At 41.3% G+C, this 17,437-nt stretch overlaps 1 protein-coding gene across 3 annotated transcripts in view; it reads left to right on the top strand.

Moving 5' to 3' along the window:
• Positions 1-17,437, top strand: part of LOC110533865 (A-kinase anchor protein 1, mitochondrial) — a 29,390-nt gene that overhangs the window by 4,124 nt on the left and 7,829 nt on the right. For all 3 annotated transcript variants that reach the window (XM_036990246.1, XM_036990247.1, XM_021618425.2), the window contains exons 2-3: positions 1,005-2,475; positions 2,977-3,161. In XM_036990246.1, the coding sequence (XP_036846141.1) occupies positions 1,035-2,475; positions 2,977-3,161 (1,626 nt within the window). In that variant the 5' untranslated portion in view covers positions 1,005-1,034. The remainder of the gene's footprint in view (positions 1-1,004; positions 2,476-2,976; positions 3,162-17,437) is intronic.

Genomic DNA, 17,437 nt, shown 5'->3' with positions numbered 1-17,437 from the left:
CTCTTCTCCTGTCTCTAAGATCACGTTCATAAATGAACTGCTGTAGCCTATAGGCATTTGTTTTCAGAACCATATATTTGCGTGGCTCAGATGTTTATGATGCTATTAATGGTTATTATTCCTTTGTTTTGTGGGAACTTGAAACGAACTCTAGGAAATAAGAGCTTTCCTCCTTGAAGATGAGTACTAGAGTATTTTCCACAGCACACCCTGCCTGGCACTTCTTCCATGAGGGTCAAAGTCAAGTCACACAACGGCCCTCTGAGACTTTGCATATGTGACGGTAGGGCTGGCATGCCTGGCGAGAAGCGTAGCCAACTTGTCCGTATGCCAAAACCTGAAGGTCACAGGCTTAAGTGGAACTGCAATATAGTGTGAATGAATGGCATGCCTTTCATGCTCACCTCTTTTTATAATTCTCTACCAAAAGGTTGAGTCAACCTGCATGTAGGACAGCCGGTCAGGGTCTGGCCAAACTGCAAACAATACTTCTAGCTTGCTACACTGTATAATCTTCTGTTCTGTGGCAAAAAACTATTGGGCAACATAATTACTGATATTTAGCCTATTGGTTAAACAACAGATAATGACGGATAAGTTGATTCTCCCCACCACAGTAGGTAATAATGAGTGAGTTTCTATTGGTAATGCACCACTCTGGACAGTGGTGCATTACCATTGTCCTATCAGGGCCCGGACCCTTAGCCCCAGACCCAGCTTCCCAAAGTTAACTTCTGCACACGTGTGCTTTGTTCGCTGCAATCAGATGCTGTCACTATGACCTGGCTGCTAATGGGATTGCTGCTCAGAGGGGTGGTGTGGTGGAGACTGAGTTTTTTTTTCTCTCACTAAACTAGAATAGTGTGGCCATGCTCCCTTAGCCATCCCCTCAATGGTATTTTTATCATCAGTGCTTCACACCTTTCTAGCCCAGCTAGAAGTAAAGAGACTGGGCGTGTTGTGATTTGTTTTTATGGTGTTAACTTGTGTATGTCTCTTCTCAGGTGTTGCTGTTAGCAGCAGGAGATTAGGAGATGGTGCTGAGGCTTCAATCCGTTCTGGTCCTCTCCCTGTCGGGAGTGTTGGCTTTCCTAGGCCTGTGGTGGTACACCTCTCGGAAGAAAGAACAACCCACTGACAAGGATAAGACGACCACAGACCAGGCGCACCTGTCCTCCTCCATCAGAGACAGAGGTATTGGTGTTGTGGAGAACGGCCACTCCACTGGAACAGATCGGGACAGGCACGCAGTGAGGAAGAGGTCGTTAGTGGAACAGGAGCGTGTTGATTGTACAAACACACAAGCGGCAGCAAAGCTGGCTAACATCCCACTCTGCCAATCACAACCGGAGGAAACTTTTGTGGCTGCAGAGTGTCTGAGTAGAGGCCTCGATACTACTACTGTGAAGCCCGTTACGGAGAGAACTGAGTCTTCAGCTCAAGTACTCCCAGAGACTGCACCTAAGAGCCAAGCCCAGGGGGGACCTGAGAAGGATATAGCATTACAAAATAAACACCAGCCATCCTCTGATGAGGAACAAGTTTCTTGTATCTTTGACCTAGGCTCTAATCCTAACCTTGGTGAGAGTGCAGGCCTAACGCCACATGCACCGCCGCTCTCTGAGACGCTGGAGGACACTACAAACAGAACTTTCAACAAAGAGGCTGCAGTGGAGGTTCGACTAGACCCAGGAGAGGTTAGACTGGACCCAGAGGGAGAGGTTGGAGAAGACAAGATAACATTTTGTTTTGCAGAGATGAAGCCTCTAACCGATCTGGCTGAGAACTGCCTCCTCTCCAAAGACAACCTATCTATCCTGCCTGCTGTGGAAGAACCAACCTGTGAGTCAAGTCTACAGGATGTCACCTGTCTGGCTTCTCCCATCAACCTCCTCACCAGTCAGGTGTCCCCCTCAAGGCAGCCATTGGGCATTCTGATATCACCTCAGAAGAAAGACCAGTCTGAGGAGTGTGAACTTAGCAGGAGTAACACAGAGGAAATTAACCAGCTGGCGTCAAGTCTGATTACTGACGTGGTCTCAGTAGCAGTGAGTCAAGTCCTGAAGGAAAGGACCCTACTAGAACATAATGTTGGGCCTCTCTGTAACAGGGACCCCTTCACATCCCCAGATATCATCTCAATGGGTAACAGTGAGACTGGGAGAGAGATGCCTGGTCTATTGCAGGAGGATCAGTGTTCAACAACTGGCAGGGAGAACATATGTTCATCTCCTATAGTCTATGAGGATGTGAAACATGACTGCAGCAGTAGAACTGCGACTGAGCAAGCAGAGCTAGCAGAAGATTCTGCAGTAGGTGATTCTGGCTCCAGCTCAGGTCATTCCAAGGAGAGCTCCAGTGGTGAGGACTCTAGCCCCAGTGTGAGCCTGCAACCACCCAGGGGACCCGCTGAAGGACTGGGGGCCACCAGCATGGCCCTCCCTAATGGTCACAGGACAGAGGTGGCTGTTCCAGGTGAGTCGCCTCATAGCAGATTTTCAATTTCTCACAATATATCAGTATCTTTCTGTTCAAGCTGACCGGTCCCCTTTATTTCTTAGTGTTGCGGTCACACACCAGTGGCTGGTGTCCTGTTTTAGCTCTGCCTTATGACTTCAGGACTGATTTTACTGCAGTGAAGAAATTTCTTTATTTTGCAATACTCTAGCCTGCAGCTGCTAGAGTTCCCATATAGAATGTGAACCTGGTTTAGTCTCAGTACTAGCTAGACACCATACCGTAGACTGTTTTTACAGTTGCTGATGAGGGAACATTCCCCTGCATGCTAATTTAACTTTTTGTATTGCCTTCTTGGTGCAGTATTTTCAGGTAAGAGAACTCTCGCCATGCCAGAATGTTTTCTTTCTCCCCTGTTACTGTTGTATGTGGGTGTTTTGTGTGCTGCTGTGTTTGCGAGGTTACATTGTGTACACAACACAAGTGACTGTTTTTAGTGACTGATCCGTACTGCCCCAGGCTCTGGTGTGAACAGCATGGACTCTGTAGACCGTTACGTTGAACACGAAGCCAGGGACAACCAGCATATCAACAGTCCAAGTCCGCTAAGTCAACTGCTGAACACCGATCAGCAAATTGAAAAATACATCCAGAGTTACAACAGCAGCCAGCCACCTACAGTTTGGGACATAGAGGTGCCAAAGGTGAGTCTACCTCCCCTGTCTAACCCTCTCATCACTTCACCACATTACTGATAATATATTTTCTCTGGCTACTGTTTGCAATGTTAGGTTCTCTAATGTCGGGGATTTTTGGGCTTGTAGTAGAGACTTCAAATGTTGGACGCTATAGTCTTGAGCACCTAGTTAAATTGTGCTTAGGAACATAAAAAACATAATCTCTACATAGTTTAACTAGTGAGAAATATATACAAAAGCATGTGGACACCCTTTCAACTTTGTGGATTCGGCTATTTCAGCCACACTTGTTGCTGACGGGTGTAAAAAATTGGGCACACAGCCATGCAATCTCCATTGACAAACATTGGCAGTAGAATGGCCTTTCCGAAGAGCTGTGACTTTCAACATGGCACTGTCATAGGATGCCACCTTTCCAACAAGTCAGTTTATAAAAGAGCTGCCCTGCTAGAGCTGCCCTGGTCAACTTTAAGTGCTGTTATTGTGAAGTGGAAATGTGGTAGGCTACACAAGCTCACAGAACGGGACTGCCGAGTGCTGAAGCGCGTAACGTGTAAAAAAATAAAAAATAAAAAAAAAAGAATAATAATCTGTCCCTACAGAGTTCCAAACTGCCTCTGGAAGCGACGTCAGCACTAACTGTTCGTCGGGAGCTTCATGAAATGGGTTTCCATTGCCGAGCATCCGCACGCACACAAGCCTAAGATCACCATGCGCAATGTCAAGAGTCGGCTGGAGTGGTGTAAAGCTCGCCGCCATTGGACTCTGGAGCAGTGGAAACATGTTCTCTGGAGTGATGAATCACTCTTCACTGTCTGGCAGTCTGACGGCCAAATCTAGGTTTGGCGGATGCCAGGACAACACTACCTGTCCAAATGCGTAGTGCCAACTGTCAAATTTGGTGGAGGAGGAATAATGGTCTGGGGCTATTTTTAATGGTTCGGGCTAGGCAACTTATTTCCAGTGAAGGCAAATCTTCTTGCTACAACATGACATTCTAGACGATTCTGTGCTTCCAACTTTGTGGAAGGCCATTTCGTGTTTCAGCATCACAATGCCCCCATGTACAAAGCGAGGTCCATACAGAGATGGTTTGTTGATCAGTGTGGAAGAACTTGACTGGCCTGCACAGAGCCCTGACCTCAACTCCATTGAACACATTTGGGATGAATTGCCTAATCGCCCAACATCACTAATGAACGTGGCTGACTAGAAGCAAGTCCCCGACGCAATGTTCCAGCATCTAGTGGAAAGCCTTCCCAGAAAAGTGGAAGCTGTGATCGAAGCAAAGGGGGGGGGGGGACCAGCTCCATATTAATGCTTATGATTTTGGAACGATATGTACGACAAGCAGGTGTCCACATACTTTTGGTCATGTGAAGTGTGTTTATAAAACATATGTACTACAAAAATCTTATTAAACCTAATTTAAGATATAGAAAAATAAATATCTAATGCATTTATATTACGCTACTTTTCATGTGGACAGTATGTGTTACTACATTACACAAGCAGCTGTTTTTGACCACATCAAATTGGAGGGGAATTGCACCCTTTTTACCTCTGATTGGGGATGTTGGTATAAAAGTTTATAGTCAACATGATCAATTGCTTAAAACAGATCAATATTATTATACCTCCCTGACCAAGGCCCTTCTCCCCTGATTGATTTGGCCGGCGGCCAGCTCTAGGTCTTCTAGAGCCTCTAGTCTTGGTGGTTCCAAACTTCTTCCATTTAAGAATGCTGGATGCCACTGTGTTCTTGGGAACCTTCAATGCGGCAAATGTTTTGGTAACCTTCCCCAGATCTGTGCCTCGACGATCCTGTCTCGAAGCTCTACGGAGTGTTCCTACGACCTGACCTCATGGCTGGGTTTTTGCTCTGACATGCACTGTCAACTGTGGGACTTTTTTATATAGACAGGTGTGTGTCTTTCCAAATCATGTCCAATCAATTGAATGTACCACAGGTGTATTCCAATCAAGTTGTAGAAACATCTCAAGGATGATCAATGGAAACAGGATGCACATGAACTCAATTTTGGTTCTTATAGCAAAGGGTCTGAATACTGAATAATGTTTATTTTAAATTTGCAAACATTTCTTAATCTGTTTTCGCTTTGTCATTATTAGGTATTGTGTGTAGATGTAGGATTTTCTTGGTATTTAATCAAGGCTGTAACAATGTGGAAAAAGTCAAGGGGCCTGAATACTTTCCGAATGCACTATATAGGTTATTCCAAGTTTCCCAGTGGCTTTTGTATAATGTATGTTTAAACGACACATTTAACCCACAAAAATTGCCCCCGTTGTATTGTTTTCACGCAATATGCGTGATATAACAAAAGTTTGACCAGGTATTGTTCAGAACAGGTTTTTTAGATGGACGATACATTGGAGATAATATACGACAACTAATAGGAACAACATGAAACATCTAAGAAGCCAGGCCTGGTATTCATAGCAGGTTTTGAAAAGGCCTTTAATAAAGTAAGGCTGGATTTTATATATAAATGCCTGGATTTTTTTCAATTTCGGGGAGTCTCTTATTCAATGGGTAGAAATTATGTATAGCAACCCCGGCTGTAAAATGGTAAGTAGAGGCTATATATTTCTCAGAGCTTAAAAACTGGAGGGCCATCCTTAACAGGTTTTCTCAATTTCTGCCTGAAAACACCCTAATCTAACTGCCTGTAGCTCGGGCCCAGAAGCAAGGATATGCATATTCTTGGTGTTATTTGAAAGGAAACACTCTGAAGTTTGTGGGAATGTGAATTGAATGTAGGAGAATATAACACAATAGATCTGGTAGAAGAAAATACAAGGAAATAATCAGATGTTTACTGTTGAATCTTTGAAATGAACAAGAACAGCCAAACATTCAGATATGATGCTGGGGATCATTTCAAATAAGAACATAAGTGGGCAACAGTATTTGACCAAAGTTTCAGACGGATACCTTCAGGAATGAGTGCGGTATATGCCATTGAGCATGAAGTCACCCAGGTGTCCCTCACAAATTTTCCAAAATGTGCCCAAATTAGTACATTGCAAATAACTATATACAAAACATTTATTCTAACATACCCCCCAAAAATATATATTTGAACAATTTAAAAAAATAAAATAAAAAATAATGGGAAAAAAAATGAATATTTCTAAATAACAAGAGTACCTATTTATACTTTCAATGTACAATAATGTGAAGAACCTCAGTCCTCTACACAATATTGTGCTGCTGATGCCATAGCAGTGTCTTTCTGGTGTGAAGCAGAGGGTCACTGAACAGGTGGTGTAGGTGACAGGGGATTTCTTGTGGCAAAGAGCACAACGAAGCCTCCCTACTGAGCCCGTTTTGCCCTGAGGCACATTCCTGCCTGCAATGATGAATTTTGGCATGTGAACACCACTGGTTGGAGCAAGCTCCTGGATTAGCAGCTCCCTGAAGGCTAGCTGTGAGATGGGGGGGGGGGGGGCTGTCCACAGCTCTTAGCCATTGCCTTCATACTCCAGAAGGAATTCACCACAGCAATGTCAATGAAATGATAAAACAATGTCTTGTACCATTTCATGGTCTTGTGGTAGTCCTTCACAGCAGCTGGAATGGGGACATTTTTGGTGATCCCTGCCCCAGTATCACCACTGAAGGACTTGTGGATACTGGAGCACATGACCACCTCCCTGGTATCCATCCACTTCACAAAGTGCAGGCCATCCTCGCGAATCCATCTCATGCTACCCTGCTCAGCCCGCTTAGGCATGTCATTCACCCTGGTTTTCGGAAATCCCACTCTGTTGGTCCGAATGGTGCCACAGGCCCACTTCTCCAGCTTTCTCAGGTCTATGAACAAGGTAGGGCTTGTTTACAGGTTATCCACAAACAGTTTGTAGCCCTTCCTTAGCAGCTGAAAATCCATAACGGAATCATAGCTAATGCCCTTACCGGTCACACAACTGCTCTTCCCCTCATAGATAACAAAAAATAATAATAATTGCACGTGTATGCACACGCATAATCGGCCAAAACAAACCGTTTGCAACCCCATTTAGTTGGTTTGTTGCGCATGTACTGTTTTTGGCCAATTCTGGCCTTTTTGAGGTTACCATTCTCTCATCTATGGAAAGGTTCTGGGTGGGCTGAAAATAAGTATTGCAGGCCTCAACGATGTTGTGGTAGAGGTTTATTTTGCAGAGCTTATCAAACCTTGCCGTACCTCGCTTCTTCTTGTTGTCCTCATCAACTTTTGGGTCACTGATATGAAGCGCCCGTGAGATTGTCAGAAACCTTTTGCATGACATGACCGTGGTGGGGAAATGCAGTTGATAGAGGGGTGCAGTTTTCCAGTAGTCCTTCAGGGTTTTTAGCTTTACAAGACCCATGTAAATTACCATAGAAAGGTAACAAAAAAGATCTGACATGGAAATGGGCTTCCATGTCTCTTTCTTGCCTGCCTGCTTCTTAGCTCTGTACTTATTTGTGTTCAACACCAGGGTATCAACAACTGCCGAGGTGAAAAACAACTGAAGGTCATGTCCAGCTGAGATCCTGGTTTCCTTTTTGGTCTGAATATTGGAGGTGGCAGCGCCACATCCTCCTCTCTGCCAGCAGGTTCCACACTTCCCTTCCTCTGCTTCTTTGTCACCGACTTCACACCTCCTAGATGTCTGGGCGGGGGTAGGTGTGGTGCCAGGGACAGCAGGGGTCCGGCTGGATGGACCAGCTTCAGTAGGGGATGGGCACCTTGGCAGTATGGGCTCACACAGAATTGCTGGGACTGTGAAATAAAGACAGACACACACACAGATTATATATAGAGTAGGGAAACGATCACTATGGTGAGGAGCGGTTCCATTCCATTTTTAGATCAAATAAAATGTAAAAAAATATATACAGACAGACATGCACGCACCCACAATGTAGAGCAATGTGTACTTTATACATTTCATTACTGATTATTTTTATATATGGCAAATAAAATATCTCAAACAACTCAAATTAATAATATTTGATATTAATTTCAAACAACGTTACTCACCAATCCAACACGGAATCTTCTCCATACAAGAACATCTCTTCAGATTTTGAGTCAAAAGTATTCTCCCTGTCCGAATCATCTTGGAGTAATTCACTGTCACTATCCCTATCAATTTCTTCAATAATATGGTGTAGATCTGTATATTTTGACTGTCTTTGATTGTACAGATTTACTCGCTATAATTCTTCTCTGAAAATGCTCTCAAAACAAAAATGCTGTGCGTAACCAGCGTGGCTGCTTCTGGTAGAATTTTCAATGGCGAATGGCTGTGTTTACGCTCGAGTTTCCCACAAATTCTAGTCCTCCCGGATAGAGCCATTACCTATTACCGTTTACCTCATCTCATTGGCTATCTACCAAGCTAGATTTCAAGACGATCAGTGTTCATTGGTCCGAAATACAGTCAATCAACGAAGAACTGGTCATATCATTGGTGGGCAATGAGGTCATAGTTTGATGTGTTCAAATCAGTTCCTTTCGGTCAATATGTCCCGGGAAAAAACCATGAAGTATGGCTGTGTTACTAACAAACGGAGGATTGCAATGAAACCAAACATGGCTCGATAAACGTCCGTTTTAGAGTGAGTAATTACATCGAATGTTACGTCCAAAGTTGAAGGACACTGAATTTACGATACAAGCCGCTTACAAAATGTTTCGTGTTAGGCTATTAAAAATTGGATTATATCGAACAAATTGACAATTTATTGTTTGTCGTGACCTTTAGTATTGTCAAAAGATCTTCAAAGGTAATTGATGAATTTTATTCCTATTTCTGACTTTCGTGACTAATTTACTTGGCTGGTAACTGTATGTAATGTTTTGTCTGCTGATCGATAATCGCATGGTTTGCTTTCACAGTAAAGCCTTTTTCAAATCTGACACGGTGACTATATTAACAAGATGTTTAGCTTTCATTTGGTGTATTGCACTTCTGATTTTAATTAAAGTTAAATATTTATAATTGCATTTCTGCAATTTTTGTCAACGTTCCGCTAGCGGAACCCCGGTCTTAGACAGGTTTAACTGTCAGAGTTAAACAAGGGTGTTCGCTGTCACCATATCTATCTGTTATGGAGCTCGAAATGCTAGCTCTTAATATCAGATCAAATAACAACAAAGGATTAGAAATCCAAGGCTTAAAAACAAAGGTGTCCATGTATGCCAGTGACTCAAGTGCTATATTAAGTCTGGATGCTAGATCCCTGCAATGTCTCATTGAAGATCTAAACTTTTGGCCTCTGGACTAAACTAATTATGACTAACTTTCGCATTTACCCTGCACTTTACCTATACAATGGGCTGATGGTGAAGGAGACATACTTGGTATTCATATCCCAAAATATATAAATGAGCTCTCCAATGAATTTGAATAGAAAACTAGTAAAATAGACAAGATCCTGCCATGGAGAGGTAAATACCTGTCTAACTCCTTAGTCATATTTCCGTTTACTCACCTACGTATGGTGCGACGTACTCCTGATTTTTTTTAAATTTAAATTTTTTATAAATCATTTGAGTAAATGATTTTGTGCCCATCTATATAATGAATATGAACTGGGTGGGTTGAAATTTTTAAAGCACTAAACCTCTCTCTAAAAGCTTCACAAATATTTTACTTTAACCCAAAATGTGACTCGCCACCTAGATTTGATTTTATGTAGCAACATTTGAATGTCTACTTTTATCTTATGTAAAAATAAAAACAGACTCGGAGCTAGAAAATGGTATAATCATACACTGCATTTGTGGAAACAATGGGAAAGTAATTCTGCTTTGAAAGTTGATCAACTTTTAAACTCTCTTTTGAGAACTCTTTTCAATGTTTTGGTACAACTTTTGGAGAGTCCTGTGTTTACACCATTCAGTATTGGTCACACCCTCTTAAGCCTTAGTCCCATTTCTTTAAGGGTTGATCCAACCATTCTGTACTATCTTGCCAGCTACTTCCAGACATCAGAGAGAGGGAACATTACTCTCCCTATCGCTCTCTGTGGTTTTGCGTTCAGAGCGCACACTGAATCCTCTGGCCAATAAGTACAGTTCCGAAAGCTCTGACCTCACAACTACAGTCAAGCACTGGCTAACATTGGCTAGCTAATTCCAGACACATAATAAGAAAACATCCCACTCTGACCATTTTAATCGCCCTAGCAGAGCTGGTTAGACTTTTTTCATGTTATCTAGAGCGTTGGTGACTAACTGTGCTGCTAGCAACAATTGAATTACACTTTGTTGCCAACGTTTACTGACATTCAACGGGTGTTAAACATTCAAAAATGCATCAGTTATTCTGCGCTCTTGCACGCGAAGATTAGTCTTTTGTTAAGAAATGTAGCTAGCTAGGTAAACGATGAATCCCAACGCATGACGTAACTTTTTAGTTAGTTAGCTAACAGTACACTTTAACTTGACATAAATGCTTTGTCAAGACATGTCGCTAACTAAATAATGGACCATAATCACAACTCATGACGTTACTACCCTGCATGAATCAGCAGTTAGCTAACCAACCAGGTTATATGACTATAGCTAGTGTCTGAGAAATTAAGAATAAGATCATATACATAACATTAGCTAGAGACCCAGCCAACTAACGTTAGCTAGCTAACAGTACACTTGAAATGAAACCACTTTCTGTCCAAATTAGAAACGTGTAATATCTGAAAATCTTACCAGTATATATCATGATTTGACGCGTGTCCGGTCTGATGCCATGCATCGTTGCCTTAGTTTGACGATGTAATCCAGACTCGTGTTTTCTCCTTAGCTATCATACCCGAATTCCCCTTTTTCTTTGGCTAAACCAACTAGTCTCGTAATTTAACCTTTTTTTTCCTCATATTTACAGGTGGCATACAAGTTTGATATTAAGGCACATCAAAGTTGTTAGAATGCATTTCTGCCAAAAGAAGCACATTTTGATAATACATTTTTTACGTTCAAACAGCTCTCCTGTGAAGTCGTGACTTGCGACATACGCCTAGTTTCTTGAATTGGGTCACAAATGGCTCAAGTAGATTACTAAGAAAAGCTCATCCATGGTTTAAAAATTGCCTTTTTGTCATGTCTCATTTTCAATTTAAATGAAAAATATTTAAGTATCTCTCTTTTTCAAAAAAGTACTGCAGAGCTGCTTTCAATTTCATCCCCCAAAAACGATAGAACAAATTATGGTTGAATGGACGTACTGGTTGGTAAAACACCTGTATCTATGTAAAATGTTTGTTTTTAAATTGTAATGGTAGTTGTCTTTTTCAGGTCTGCTCAATCCAATATATTACAACTAATTGATTACAGCATTACCCCAAAATGGAGGAGGCGGGTGGCAGTGAGAGGTAGGGATTCACAAAACCTTAAATGTCTTAACAAAAAAATGGCAGTTAACTTTAACTTAAGAAGAAAGTTAGGCAAAGTTGCTATTTCTTAGGTTTCTCCTTAAGCAAGAAGTTAAGAAGAAATTATATTCTTGGAAATGGTTATTGGAAATGTTAATTCCAAGATGACTAAATCCTTGTCTTAAACTCAGGGCAGTGAGAGAATAAGCTCATGAAAGCAATTGAACATGTTTAATTCACTCCAACTTTATATGAAAGTTTCAGTATTGGTTCTTTTAAACCCAAACCCAACAGCATTCTCAGTACAAAATATGCTAACATGATTGCTTGGATGACCAACAAAATTGGTTGCCTAGCAACAAACATATTAAGCAAATTCATAAGAATCATTAAATATTAAGATATTGTTGAGGAATTGCACTTACAAACTATCCTATGAACCTATTTTTTTTCTTAAGCTTATGTTTTTGAGTAAGAAGTGTTTTGTGAATCTGGATCCTGGTGTGTGTGGATCAAAACTGCATTCAAACTCACACGTGCGTACATGCACTCAAATGTATACCGTTGGCTTTTTTTGTTATGTTTTTGGTTTTACATTTTTATGTTTTTCTCTTTTGTAAATTTTGTTGGTATGTGCATGGGAGGCAGATGTCTGAACTGTGGGGGGCAGTTGATTGCCTGGTGGCTGGGAGCTTGGGCTGGTGGCTGGTAGGTCGCTGGTTTGGGTTGCCCTTTTTGACTTGGTGGGAGATCTGTCGACGTGCCCTTGGGTGGGACACTTGACCCGGGTAGCTCCTGTGGGTCACTTTGGACGGGAGTTAGATCACTGAATGTAATGTAAATATTGAGTGGCTTCACTACAGGTGGATTTTTAATAGTCAATAATAATCAAATACAAAAATGTATGCTGGCGACCCACTTCAGAGGTTGAAAGACTGGGGCCTTAGTCAGACTTGCGTCTTTTATACCATCCACTGCTTCCGAGTATATTACTCGCTAAAGTTTAGTCCCTGGACAATAAAGTAGACGAGCTCAGGGTCTCCTTCCAGAGAGACATTAAGCACTGTAACATACTGTTTTATGGAATCATGGCACTTTCCGGATATATTGCCCTGTCCATTCAGCCAGCAGAGTTATCTGTCCATCTCATGGACAGAAAGGACTCTGGGCAGAGTAAGAGAGGCGGAGGAGTTTGTTTCATTACTAACATTCATGGTGTGATTGTGGTAACGTACAGGAACTGAAGTTCTTTTGTTCTCCCAATCTGGAATACCTCGCCATCAAATGCCGACAGCATTGCCTCCCGAGATTATCCTTTTCTTCGGTCATATTCCCCGCCCACCCCAAGCTGACACGACTGCTCTCAAGGAACTGTGCAAACTGGAATCTGCATATCACGAGACCACATTTATTGTAGCTGGGGAATTTATTAAAGGAAGTCTGAGGAAAACACTACCGAAATTCTGTCCGCACATCTCCTGTGCTATATGTGCAGCATGGACCCTGGCTCATTGCTACTTTCCTTTCCTGGACAGAAACAAGGCCCTCCCTTCGGCAAATCACGCCTCCATTCTGCTCCTCCACATCTATAGGCATAAAGTTAAACCGGAAGCTACCGTGGTAAGGACTGTTCAACATTGGCCTGGCCAATCAGAATCTGTGATTTTTGATCATGTGGCCTGGGAAATGTTCCAGGACGCCTCAGAATAGTATCGCCGAATACACTGAATCGGTGAAGTGCTTAGGATGTTCCCACTGACGAATTTACCCAAACCAAAAACTGTGGATAGGTGGCAACATTTGTGCAAAACTGAAAGTACAAACCACTGCATTTAACTACGTCAAGGTGACTGGGAACATGAACATTTACAAACCGATCAGCTACGTCCTCCTTAAGACAATCGGATACAAAACGACAGTACAGGGAGAAAGTGGAGTCACATTTCAATTGCTCAGACACGAGTCATACTGTATATGGCAGGGACTCCAGATAATCACGTCTTTTATAAAGGGAAAGCCAGCCACATTGCATACACAGACGCCTCGCTCCCAGACCAGCTAAACCCCTTCTTTACCTGATTAAACCTATGGCAAGACCTGAAAATGGTTGTCTAGCAATGATCAACGACCTATTTTATTTTTTTTACGGTGCTTGAAGAATTTGAAAATAATAATGGGCAAATGTTGCACATTGTAGGTGTGGAAAGCTCTTAGACTTACTCAGACTCACAGCTGTAATCGCTGCCAAAGATGCTTCTACAAAGTATTTAAACTGTCGGAGTAAAACAAGGTTGTCCACTATCGGCATATCTATTTATTATTACAATCGAAATGTTAGCTGTTAAAATTAGATCCAACAATAATATTAGAAATTCATGGCTTAAAAACAAAGGTGTCATTGTACGCAGATTATTCATGTTTTCTTTTAAAACCACAATTGGAATCCCTCCACAGCCTCATCAAATCAAATGTATTTATATAACCCTTTGTAAATCAGCTGATATCTCAAAGTGCTGTACAGAAACCCAGCCCAAAACCCCAAACCGCATGCAATGCAGGTGAAGAAGCACGGTGGCTAGGAAAAACTCTCTAGAAATGCCGAAACCTAGAGAGGAATCAGGCTATGAGGGGTGGCCAGTCCTCTTCTGGCTGTGTTGGGTGGGGATTATAACAGAACATGGCAGAGATGTTCAATTGTTCATAAATGACCCCTCCTAGGGACGACATGAAAGAGCACCAGTAAGCCAGTGACTCAGCCCCTGTAATAGGGTTAGAGGCAGAGAATCCCAGTGGAAAGAGGGGAACCGGCCAGGCAGAGAGAGCAAGGGTGGTTCGTTGCTCCAGAGCCTTTCCGTTCACCTTCACACTCCTGGGCCAGACTACACTCAATCATATGACCCACTGAAGAGATGAGTCTTCAGTAAAGACTTAAAGGTTGAGACAGAGTCTGCGTCTCTCACATGGGTAGGCAGACATTCCATAAAAATTGAGCTCTATAGGAGAAAGCCCTGCCTCCAGCTGTTTGCTTAGAAATTCTCCTGACAATTAGGAGGCCTGCGTCTTGTGACCATAGCGTACGTGTAGGTATGTATGGCAGGACCAAATCAGAAAGATTGGTAGGAGCAAGCCCATGTAATGCTTTGAAGGTTAGCAGTAAAACCTTGAAATCAGCCCTTGCCTTAACAGGAAGCCAGTGTAGGGAGGCTAGCACTGGAGTAATATGATCAACGTTTTTGGTTCTAGTCAGGATTCTAGCAGCTGTATTTAGCACTAACTGATGTTTTTATTTAGTGCTTTATCCGGGTAGCCAAAAAGTAGAGCATTGCAGTAGTCTAACTTAGAAGTAACAAAAGCATGAATACATTTTTCTGCAGCATTTTTGGACAGAAAGTTTCAGATTTTTGCAATATTATGTAAATGGGGGGGAAAAAGCTGTCCTTGAAACAGTCTTGATATGTTCGTCAAAAGGGAGATCAGGGTCCAGAGTAACGCTGAGGTCCTTCAGTTTTATTTGAGACGACTGTACAACCATCAAGATTAATTGTCAGATACAACAGAAGATCGCTTTGTTTCTTGGGACCTAGAACAAGCATCTCTGTTTTGTCCGAGTTTAAAAGAAAGTTTGCAGCCATCCCCTTCCTTATGTCTGAAACACAGGCTTCTATCGAGGGCAATTTTGGGGCTTCACCATGTTTCATTGAAATGTACAGCTGTGTGTCATCCGCATAGCAGTGAAAGTTAACATTATGTTTTCGAATGACATCCCCAATAGGTAAAATATATAGTGAAAACAATAGTGGTCCTAAAACGGAACCTTGAGGAACACTGACATTTACAGAGGACAAACCATTCACAGAGACAAACTGATATCTTTCCGACAGATAAGATCTAAACCAGGCCAGAACTTGTCCGTGTAGACCAATTTGGGTTTCCAATCTCTCCAAAAGAATGTGGTGATCGATGGTATCAAAAGCAGCACTAAAGTCTTGGAGAACGAGGACAGATGCAGAGCCTCTGTCTGATACCATCAGAGGATCTAGGTACTTTTTCTAACATCTCTGGATTAAAATCAAATTATGATAAGTGTGCTAGGGTAGCCTAGTGGTTAGAGCGTTGGACTAGTAACCGGAAGGTTGCAAGTTCAAACCCCCAAGCTGACAAGGTACAAATCTGTCGTTCTGCCCCTGAACAGGCAGTTAACCCACTGTTCCTAGGCCGTCATTGAAAATAAGAATTTGTTCTTAACTGACTTGCCTGGTTAAATAAAGGTTAAAAAAAAAAAAAAAAAAAAAAAAAAAAAAAAATGGATAACAATAAAATGCAACTTTTACGTTACTGTGTAGTTTACTAATAAAATGGTCTGACGGGCATGTGGACATACTCTGTATACATATCCTGAAATTATATCACTCAGTACATTTTAATAGAAAGTTAGCAAAAGTTAAGATCTTGCTACCATGGAAAGGAAAAATACCTGTCTATTTGTGGAAAAATCACCCCTGATTTAAGTCTTTAGTCATATCACAGTTTACCTAGTTGCATATTTTTACCTTTTTTAAAATTTAACTAGGCAAGTCCGTTAAGAACAAATTCTTATTTTCAATGACGGCCTAGGAACAGTGAGTTAACTGCCTGTTCAGGGGCAGAACGACAGATTTGTACCTTGTCAGCTTGGGGGTTTGAACTTGCAACCTTCTGGTTACTAGTCCAACACTCTAAACACTAGACTACCCTGCCGCCCCATATGGTTTTGCCTACACCTAGTGACCTGCTTTTAAATTATATGAACAAAAAATATTAAATGTTATTTGTAATGGCAAGCCAGACAATTAGACAGGCCTATTTATGTATTGAATATGCATTTGGAGGACAGAAATTATTAACGCATTAGACCTCTCACAAAAGGCATCAGTCATAAAAAAGTTATACTTACGTAAATCTGAAATGGTTCTCTAGTATATTTGTAAGAATGTCTCACCCAATGTTCAAGAATGGCCTTTTCCCTTTTCAGATTACAACCTCTCACTAATTTCTGTTGTTTGAAAACACATAAATCTCCAAAATATATATATGATTTTTTTAAACAAGTCATAGAAAGTTGGTTGCTATTTCAGTTTATTCCACCTGAAAAGACAGAACAAATAATACAACAAATATTGTGGTTTAAACTCAAATATACTAATTGATTTTTTTTTAAATTTGTTTTTAGATCAAATGTTTAAAAAAGGTATAATCTTTGTAAATTATATCATAAAAAGGACTGGTGGAGTTACAGTATGTCAGCTAACACAGACATATGGAAATGTCTGCTCTACCCAAAATTACAACTAATTGCAGTGTTACTACAAAAATGGAAGAGGCAAGTGGAAGGGCGAAAAAGTAAAGAACTTGTCTGTCAGCCCTGAATTAAAGACCAAAAATGGTTAAAGAGAATTGCGATAAATACAAATATACTAGTTTCATTTAAGGACCACATTTGACAGGTGTGCCATATAAATTGCAAAATAGTTTAAGAGATTTTCGATGTACTGATTCCATGGCACATGGTTTATGAATTGACACGCAAAATGACGCCGGATTCAAAACTTAGAATTTTTCAATTTTAAATGTATTATACAAAATTCTTGCAACCAATAGAATGTTATATGGGGGATACAATCTTCCCAGCTCTGCAGATTTTGCTGTGAGGAAGCAGCGTCATTAGAACATTTTTATTTTGGTACAGTCCATATGTACTCGTTTTTGGTCACAGGTCCAGGAATGAATGAAGAATTACAACATTTACCTAATACTAACTCTGCAGATAGCAATACTGGGTGATTTGAAAAGTCCTAGTCAATCGATCAACAATATAATTATTTTAGCAACATTTTTTTCTTTTACAATCTGTAGAAACTATGAGAATATA

Source organism: Oncorhynchus mykiss, chromosome 10 (genome assembly GCF_013265735.2).
Source record: "Oncorhynchus mykiss isolate Arlee chromosome 10, USDA_OmykA_1.1, whole genome shotgun sequence".
NCBI lineage: Eukaryota > Metazoa > Chordata > Actinopteri > Salmoniformes > Salmonidae > Oncorhynchus > Oncorhynchus mykiss.
This window is presented reverse-complemented; position numbering and strand designations above follow the sequence as displayed.